At 39.8% G+C, this 9,865-nt stretch overlaps 1 protein-coding gene across 4 annotated transcripts; it reads left to right on the top strand.

The window, feature by feature from the left end:
• The first annotated feature begins 515 nt into the window (after positions 1 to 515).
• g3bp1 (GTPase activating protein (SH3 domain) binding protein 1) lies at positions 516 to 7,174 on the top strand. Of its 4 annotated transcripts, none has more exons than XM_060885005.1 (12): positions 516 to 674; positions 1,717 to 1,833; positions 3,177 to 3,258; positions 3,365 to 3,538; positions 3,763 to 3,853; positions 3,942 to 4,035; positions 4,533 to 4,743; positions 4,945 to 5,046; positions 5,556 to 5,673; positions 6,074 to 6,199; positions 6,291 to 6,400; positions 6,489 to 7,174. In XM_060885005.1, the coding sequence occupies exons 2-12, from the start codon at positions 1,739 to 1,741 to the stop codon at positions 6,714 to 6,716; spliced, it is 1,431 nt and encodes a 476-aa protein (XP_060740988.1). In that variant the 5' UTR covers positions 516 to 674; positions 1,717 to 1,738; the 3' UTR covers positions 6,717 to 7,174. The 4 variants fall into 4 exon arrangements, with proteins under 4 accessions (XP_060740988.1, XP_060740987.1, XP_060740990.1 ...); XM_060885004.1 differs by having other exon boundaries at positions 5,553 to 5,673; XM_060885007.1 differs by lacking the exon at positions 4,945 to 5,046.
• Positions 7,175 to 9,865: the final 2,691 nt, after the last annotated feature.

Raw genomic sequence — 9,865 nt, 5'->3', positions numbered from 1 at the left:
ATCATTATTAGTATAGCGTTTCTAATAAAGTGCTCAGTGACTGTATATAGCTGCTATAACGTAAGTGATAACAGTCAATTACTCGATCAGGGTAATTGACAACTTCCAGGATGGAACAGTAACTAATGTTTATTGTTGAATATATTATATAACTTTATTGTTGGTTGTATAGAAATAAAACAGGATTCCACTTCATTTTCATTTCTTAAAATAAACTAAATTAAAAAAAAAAGTCAAATCCTTGTCATTTATCACAAGCACCCCTTTCCTGTCCCTGATTAAATATCTTTTGTGTAATATATTTAGACTTGAGTCCTTCTCACGTCGTCTTTAGCACCACCTGAAGAGCGCAGGTCTAACAACCTTCGCTTGTGGATTTACACCACGCCCTGAACTGAATTTAATAGGATGCTGGAAATGAGGACGATAGATATCATTGGTTAATACTCGAGACGTTTCTACAGCTGGCTTATCGATTGGTCGAACTGATACCGTCTTTGCAGTCTATTGGTCCTCATTAATTGCGTCCCGCTGTAGTGTTTGTACGCCGTTACTGCCAATTTGAAACCGGCTAAGCAAAGCACGCGCTGCCATTCTTACTCCACCCGGCGCTGAGGTGATTTCATTCAGCTTACACCAGGTTTCTTCTAAATAACTATAACATCTTACTACCGGTGAGTGGTGTAAATATAGGTAGAGAAGTTAAATAAATTGTATTTGTGGTGTTTTATTGTGGGGGGGAAATGTACGATACTAACGCAGTGTGTATTAGTTAGCCGTTTTGGCTAACATTGCGTCTTAGCGACAAGTGTGTTAGCTAGCCGTGTAATGCTACCTGGCTAATTAGCTTCATTGCTAATACTGATTATGTGAAATTAATTTTCAGCTCTGATTTTTTTTATTATGACTTTTTTCTAATTAGTATAATTGAATTTTACTACATCGGAAATGCTGTTTGATCCATGAGAACGGCTAAGCAATGCTAAGCTATGCTATGCTATGCTAAGCTAAACCTTTGTATAGCAGCAACGCCGCCGCATTCACTTACAGCACAATTAGCTGTAGCATATCTGTGTAAAATTACTCGCCGGGTCGTTGTTTGTGGCTTTCTCTTTATCTACGCGTCGGGACATTTTTATAGTCTCACTCGCGTGTAGTTGGATATCGAGCGTGACGTACTTCGTATCGTCGGTGTTAGATATCCGACGCAGTGGCTAGTATTTAGCCATTAGCAGTGGCTAGCTAATTAGCCACTGACACTCTCTTCTGAAATAATGGAGAACACGTGTTTTAAAATGTATCCGTATCCAATCTCTTGACGCTGTCTTTGAACCGGATTTTGTTTCTAGGTAGCTGATTATTATTTTTATAACCACGCTGATTTAAAAAAAAAAATATATATATATATAAGGTGCTAACAAGGCATCCTCCTGCCCCATGGCCGACTCACATAGGCCTGGTAAGAAAACCGTTTGTCTCTACGGTAATGTTTTATCTAACCGCTATACTATAGCAACCGGATGCGTCTTGTGTTGCCCTGGTTACAGACGTTTACTGAAGGTCGGCAGCACAGGTGTGATGGGGCGTTGAGTTGCCCTTAGATAAGAGCACGCCATGCGCCTCCATCTTGGCTTACAAAGGATTTACTTGTATTGGTAATGGAGTAGATGGGCTTTTTTTTGCCAGCAGGTGTGATCTAAAGCTTTTCTGTTTCAGTTTAAACCAGCTGACCAAAGAAATGGTGATGGAGAAGCCAAGTGCCCAGCTTGTCGGGCGAGAGTTTGTCCGACAGTATTACACCCTTCTGAACCAGGCTCCTGACTACCTGCACAGGTAAATGTTAAATATTCAAAATGTCCTGTTTTCTTTCAGGGGTGGGTGATTTTACACGAACATCACTGATGCTTGAAATATTTTTGATGCAATAGTATGGTTTTTTTTTTTTTGTGGGAGGAAATAAGATATTAAGCACTTGTGTTAAATTACATTGACATCAGAAACATCATACCACTTTCTTTGCTCAGAAAAATGTTATTGGTGTTGATTCTTGTTGAAATAAAACCTCTAGTTATGTCTGGATATTAAATTCTTGCCCTGCAGTAAATGACCTCGCATCCATCCAGCAGCCCATCTGTATTTTCATTATTTGAAATAAAGTAGGTTACAACAAACAATTAGGGTCTTAAGAGTGTGCCGTGTCTTCTACAAAGTTAGAAAACCAGGAGTTTTAGTTGACTAAATAATTTGAAGTTATTATATAGTCGTTGTAATTTTTAACAGTTTAGGTTCTGATATGTGGAAACTAACACCTGAACCATTTGTGGGAGGAAATAAGTCGATCGCTTGTAGTGCAATGTTACTGGCAATTCTTTTTGACAAGACTGCACACGTAGCTGTGACTCACTCGGCTCATTCCTTCATTGTTAACATTTAGTTATTTTATTTTAAAACCGGTACTCAGGATTTACTTTTAAATATCTGGGTAAATCTGATCAATCCATGTGTTTGTATCATTTTAAATGGTAATGTTTCAGTCTTTTCCTTCTGTAGGCTCCCTGTGCTTCAGGTTTGAGGTCATGTGGTATAACCTAATTTTGCAAAGATTTTGATATTTGTGCAGCTTTGTTAGGGTTCTTGCTTTGGTTCTTTTACCTTGGTTCATTCTACACAGAGACTGGACCTCAGGGTGGGTGACATGTAGAGAGTCAGGTTTATGAATGTTAACCACCTTTTTTATGGCTGTTGTGTTAAACAGATACAGATTCTCTTTGGTTATAAATCTCTTCTCATCATTCAATCCCTCATTCTCTACATTAGAAGAAACTGGAAAAAGTTTCAAATAAAAATAATGATTCAAAATGGTTTTGGTTTTATCACAAGGAAAGGAGCTCAAGGGCTTGAGACAGTGATACTACTTTGAACCATGAATAATTATGCATTTTAAAAATACATTTTAAAATGACATTTAAAAATTACTATAAAACTGGTTCAGAATTGTTTATCGTGTTGGCAAAATGTTACTAAAAGAACTTAATTTCTCAGAAGAATCCTTGTGAAATGAATCTATTGGTATAACCATTTGAAGTAGCAAAGTAATACTGTGGTTTAAATGTTATTTAGAATTTAATTATTATTTTTTTTTTGTAATTGTCTCTCTTTGACATTTAAATGTACAGGTTTTATGGCAAGAATTCTTCCTATGTGCATGGTGGTTTGGACAGCAATGGCAAACCTGTAGAGGCTGTCTATGGCCAGTCGGTATGTGTGCCAACTCCCCTTTACTATCCTCCTTTTTTTTTTTTTTTTTTTGTTCCCTAATAGTGTGATTAATTGTCTTAATTGGGTTTTTTTTTGTTCTGTATAGGAAATACATAAAAAGGTGATGGCTCTGAGCTTCAATGACTGTCACACCAAGATCAGGCATGTTGATGCTCATGCCACTCTGAATGAGGGGGTTGTGGTGCAGGTGATGGGAGAGCTCTCAAACAACATGCAGCCCATGAGGAAGTTCATGCAGACCTTTGTGTTGGCCCCAGAGGTACAACACCAGCATTTTAAAGCTGTTACTATCATTTAACACTTTGCATAGGTGGAGTTCTTAGAAATGGAACTTGCCATAATAGATTTATACATTTAAAATCTAAACTGTTAATGTCTGTTTAGGCAGCTAGTCTTGTTAGAGGTTTATTTGCTTTCATCTGTTTACTGTATGATGTTTCTATCATGTTATCTACATGTTTCTCCAAATATCCTATTATTCAGGGCACTGTTGCAAACAAGTTCTACGTACACAATGACATCTTCCGCTATCAGGATGAGGTATTTGGAGACTCTGACTCTGAACCTCCTGAAGGTGAGCTCTTGCGTGTTATATTAAGGGGCTTTCATGCAGGCAGCCTCTGTGTGTTGCAGATGACCTCATCCATCTCTTATCTTTCCAGAATCTGAGGAGGAAGTGGAGGAGCTAGAGGATAGGGTGAACTCGCCTGAGGTGCAGCAGGAAGAGACGGCTGCGTTCTATGAACAGAGTCCTTGGTAATGTCCCATTTTCTATTTTCGTCCACTCAACAGGAAAGAAGTCATGAGCACAGTAGTTAAGCTTGATGGCCAGAATTGAATGTAGATGGCTGTGCTTTAATTTATCCCCATGGGGAAAGTGTGGCTGTTGAATTGTCAGGTTTTTTTTTGTGTACTGTATATAATGCGTAGTCACACACTTGCACACAGCAACATTAACCAACACCGTGCAATAAGGTATTTTTTGTCTAACCATTCATTAGGATATAGGACTTATACTGTAGGTGTGGATAGGGTTGGGTTTTGGTTTATGGTGGTGTTTTAAATGCCAGGTTAATTTTTCTTGGTATTGAAATTAATCAGCTGCTTGATAAATTTGTCCTATTTACCATGACTTTTAAATTCTATCAATTTGTCATTTTCCTTATGTCTAGCAGTCTACAGTTTAGCATGCAGTGTAGCCATCAATTATTTATCCCAGAGATTAAAGTATAACATTGATGGTATCATTTCAGTGTGGAACCAGAGGCTCCTCAGGAGGAAGTATCTGTAACTCCAGAGCCCCAGCCTGAACCTGAGCCTGAGATGGAGCCTGAGGCAGCTGTTGTGGAGCTGAAACAGGAGTCAGCAAGCCAGGTTGAGCCCCTTACTGTGGAGAAAAGCCCAAGAGCTCCTCCCTCACCTACTCCTGCTGAGTCTGCAGCCACCATACCAGACGAAAACCGGGTATGTGCCCATACTAGTTTCCTAGCCTCCACATAGGGGGTTGGAAGCTCTTGTGGAGCTTTTATATGGTTTGATTGGACAAATTTAACTTCTGGTTTTAATTATTACCATGCAGATTTGCTTAACAAATATAAAATATAATACAATTTAGAATGTGGACTTTAAAACACATCTTTCTTTTTTTTTTTTTTTCCCCATCAGCCTTTCTCATGGGCTTTAGTCACCAGTAAGAATCTCCCACAGGGAGGAGTGGTGCCTGCTTCAGGAATCCCCCCTCACGTAGTCAAAGCTCCAGCAAATCAGGTGTGCCGTCATAAACAGCTGCTTGTTTCAAATCTTTTGCTGGGTTCACTCATTAACAAAATAAAAACCCTGAATATTAGTCTTTGTATTCTAATTACTATTGATATGTATTCTTTAACAGGGTCCTGAATTTTACTTTGTAAATCTTGAAGACTTTGTAGTTTTTCAACGCGTTGCTCCTTTTTTGCTTTGCTTATCTAATTCTTATAGTGAAGGCAGTGGGATTTAACCCTGACCTCATCTTCAGCCTTTTAGTTTTATACTTTTTTGAGTTCATGTCGAAGTGGTAAAAAGTTATATTACAAATTAATCATGGTACATGCTTTCACCAGAATTACTAAGAATGTTTAAAAAAACTTAAATACTGTTTCAGGTTGAAGTTTTCCTGTAATAGCAGCTTTATTTATGCTAAACAGTGAGATTTTATACATAGTTAAAATATGAACAACCTGCTGTGTACTTTTTTGTTGTTCCTATGGATGTATATTGATTGCATCTTGTTACAGCAGGCCAGAGTTGAAGTAAAGCCAGAACCCCAGACTACAGTACAGAGACCTCCGAGAGACCAGAGACCACGTGACCAAAGACCAGGACCCCTCCCAGCACAGAGAGCCCCGAGACCAGGAGGTATTCACCATCATATAGGCGTAATGTGTAAACCTAAATGCGCTCTGAATCCATTCGGATTTCATTGTTCATTCACAACTGATGTGAATGCTGTCTGCTGCTCAAGGGTTTGCCTTTGCCAGAAGTAATTGGGCCATTTTAATCAAAGTAATTACATAAGATTCAGGCTTCATGAGTAAATGGCTTTTTTTTTTTTTTTTTTTCCTGGCACGATTTAAAGCTACCTTCAACAAGCTTAACTATGTGCAACACCCATTCTATGCCCTCACTAAATAAAATTGCATCTCTTCCCACCAAATTAAGTTTTTAAATTTGAATTGGCCAGAAGCAGTTTTTGCATGTGGCAGGGATAATGGTGTTCATCACAGCTAGGTCTCTAAAACTGCATTTGTGTTTGTAGCACGGGAAGGAGAAAGTGGAGAGCCTGAGGTGAGGCGGGTGGTCCGGTATCCTGACAGCCAGCAGCTCTTTGTAGGAAACGTGCCGCATGATGTGGACAGGGCTGAGCTCAAAGAGTTCTTTGAACGTAAGTTTTACTACCCAGTGGGAAAGGCATGATTATACATAAGCTTCTGTGTGTGCTGATGTGGTGATTTGAGTATTCACCTGATTTTCAGAGTATGGAACAGTACTGGAGTTGAGGATCAACAGTGGTGGCAAGCTGCCCAACTTTGGATTTGTGGTTTTTGATGATTCTGAGCCTGTACAGAAGATCCTGAGCAATCGGGTATGTCTGAGCATTTGATTGAATTACTTTGTATTCTGGATAATTGATTGTATGAGGTCATGTTAATATTCATCATCTTGTGTCGTAGCCCATTAAGCTTCGGGGAGATGTTCGTCTAAATGTGGAGGAAAAGAAGACTCGTTCAGCACGTGAAGGTGAACGGCACATCCGTCCCAGAGGCCCGGGAGGACCGAGGGACAGGATAGGAGGGCCGAGAGGGCCGCCTCCTCGAGGAGGCATGGCTCAGAAACCAAGTTTCGGTGCCGGTCGTGGTGCAGGCTCCAGCGAGGGGCGTTATGCAGGACCACGCCAGTGAAGCAGCTCTCATCTCAAGTCACTGCTGATGCAAGTCACCCTGAGTAACAGCTTTCCTCATCCTGTTTGCCATGCTGCTCCTGAGATGCAGAGTGGCATCCCCTTTATCTGGACTCCTCCTGTATTTGAGTTTGAACTCAAATTTGTTGTAGACAAACTACTTGAATTGTGGAAAAGGAAAAACCCAGCGTTTTGTTTTGTTTTAACGTTCTCTCCCTGTTTCTTAAAGGAACGTGTTTTTACTGCTCGGGCAATCCTGTGTATTGCTAGCACCCGCTTGTCAGGTCAAAATGCAAATATGGTTTTATTTGGAATTGTCGCCAAGTCAAATCATGGTTGTCTGAGTGACTAGCATGTAAAGAATCCTGTTTGCCTTCTACTGTTGCACTTCATCAAGAATTACATATTTTAACAACTCTGCCGATGAGAGAACAGAATAAACTTGATGTACTCTTTTGAGCCTTGTGTGTTCTGCGATGCACTGCTCGGTATTTTCACACTGTATTCTTGAAGTGCAGCCTGGTTGTTGGAAAATTCTCTATTTCAGAGGAAAAGCCAATTTCCCCATCTTTGCAGATCCCCAAGGCAAAACCCCAAACTGGCATTTCTGGCTTGTTCACTTGTCGAATCAGATTTGCTCGTCCAACTGAATTTCCAATTTTCTGCTCCCATTCGGTGGCATAACAAGGGTTTGTTAATCAGAAATGCTCAACATACTGCACACAAGGTTAAAACATCAAAGGTTTTTAGTTTTTAATTGTGGTGTATAAATGGATAATTCGAACCACTGTCAACACAACACTTAATGTATTAACACTGATACCTTGAGTGATCATTTTTACTTTTGTGACCTAATCATGCTGCTTATTAGAGTCTTTGGAGCCCGACTTTGCTGCTGCAGGTTTTTTTAATGACTGGTTAGGAATAGGCTCATGTTAATTAAACAATTTGACAGGAACTGTAACTTGATTTTAAAATTCTTTCTATACACAAATCCACTTACTGGACCTGTACACAGTAGGGTGGTGTCCCATGTAAATGTGCTGAGAAAATTATTATAAACAGCAGTAATGAAATCTTTGCTCTCTCTTAAATAATAAAAAAAGAAAAAGCAAAAACTTAATCCAATTACTCAGGTGCTTCATAAGGCGAAGTGTAGGTGGCTGCTGTGTAGAAATCCACAACAGCGAGAGGTGAATGTGTCAGCAGGTGATGTGAAATTAGTATTCAGAAAGACCACTGCCTTTCTCCATCACATGCACATGCTGGAGTCTTCACCCCATGACCCACATGAGCTCAAGATGTCCTCCTCAGCTGGCATTGACCCACAGAACAGATGGAGTGCCCTAATAAAAGCCTGTAACATGATATGCAACCGCATACCCTTTTGCTTAGAGACTAGATATTAAAAGGCATCAGTATATTTTTAACTAAGTACCTATCTGAAATCTAAGTAACTTCTAATCTAAACATGTACCTTTTGTTCTACAAGTTTACATTAAAGAATCCTGCTGTATCTAAGCAATGAGGTTTGATATATTTATTCCCAAGTCCTGGTGTTGAATTCTCAAATCTGTTTGATTGGTCAGACTGATTTATTTTCTATTACAGCAGCTCTGATAGTCCTGGCAGTACACTGTATCTGTGGGAACCTCTGATTCACAGTACAGCTGCTCCATAAAAAAAGAAAACTAACAGACTATTTCATTCAACATGATAAAAAAATTTGATATGTCATTATTATGGTGAAGATCTCTGTAAGGAGATTATCATTTATGTAAGGACTCTACAGCATCAAACATCAGTATGAAGGATCTTTGCTGTTTCCCAGTACCATGAGGGCTGCATTTTTTTCTGTCGGTAAATTGGAAAGTATTCAAGAATGACTATATTTGTTATAATGTAAGTGAAGAGAGAAAACTTGTTTCCCTGACATTCCACAACATTAAACATAACTCTAAATGGATTTAAAAATATGATGTCATTCTTTATATCAGGAATGTAACAGGCCCAGATCTCCTCTCCTGTTCCATGATCATGCAGTGAGCAAAAAAATTATAACCAGTGTTTAAATAGTTTTGATCCTGCTTGCTTTGAGACATCCATCATTAACCTGGTTCTAAAGAAGCTTAAGATCTCTGACGTGTACGACATGTTCTGACCTGCCATTTTAATGTTTACTGAAATAAAGACTTTTGAGCCATTTTTTATATGACGTTTCAAAAACACCACCAAGGACTTCCTTGAGTCCCTCTAGTTCCTGCTTAAAGTAGTGATTCAAACAGTCAAGACTCTGAGTTACTGTTTGAAAGGTCAGGGGTTCAAGCCCCAGCACTACCAAGCTGCCATTTATGAGAAAGGCCCTTAATTCTATCCAGGACTGCTATATGAATGCTGACCCTGAACTCTGACCTTAACCTGGAATAAATGGAAAAAAAGAATTTCCCTCTACTATAATATGTGTGACAAATGAATGCTTCTTCATCTTCAGTTTGCTTAGAGTGACAACATTTCAGTTTAAGGTGCATCAAATGTAGCCCTATGTTTCATCCACAAGCATCTCAACACAGCTAGCACCTACATGAGAATCTTGTTTGTTTACTTCAGCTTAGCCTTTAATCCGATCGTTGTAGAGCTGCTGGACATGCTGCAGGACAAGAGCTCACACAGCTCAATCTGCCAAACTCCATCTGCTATTGGATCATCCAGTACTTGACAGACAGACAGCAGAATGTGTGGATTGGAAATTGCATGTCAGGCACAATAACCCTCAGCACTGGTGCAATTCACTGATGTGTGCTCTCCTGCCTATTCTTCTCCCTAGACACAAATGACTGCACCTCAAGGATCCGTCCGCCGTGCTCTTCAAGTCTGCAACAGACACAACTCTCAAATGCTGCATATATTTCGCCGTATATAAATCTGGTGACCTGGTGTAGGCATTCAGTCATTCATTCATCTTCTACCGCTTATCCGAACTACCTCGGGTCACGGGGAGCCTGTGCCTATCTCAGGCGTCATCAGGCATCAAGGCAGGATACACCCTGGACGGAGTGCCAACCCATCGCAGGGCACACACACTCTCATTCACTCACACAATCAGGACAATTTTCCAGAGATGCCAATCAACCTACCATGCATGTCTTTGGA

This window comes from Tachysurus vachellii, chromosome 13 (assembly GCF_030014155.1).
Source record: "Tachysurus vachellii isolate PV-2020 chromosome 13, HZAU_Pvac_v1, whole genome shotgun sequence".
Classification (NCBI taxonomy): domain Eukaryota; kingdom Metazoa; phylum Chordata; class Actinopteri; order Siluriformes; family Bagridae; genus Tachysurus; species Tachysurus vachellii.
The sequence above is the reverse complement of the archived record's forward strand: the minus strand, read 5'-3'. Positions and strand labels throughout refer to the sequence as shown.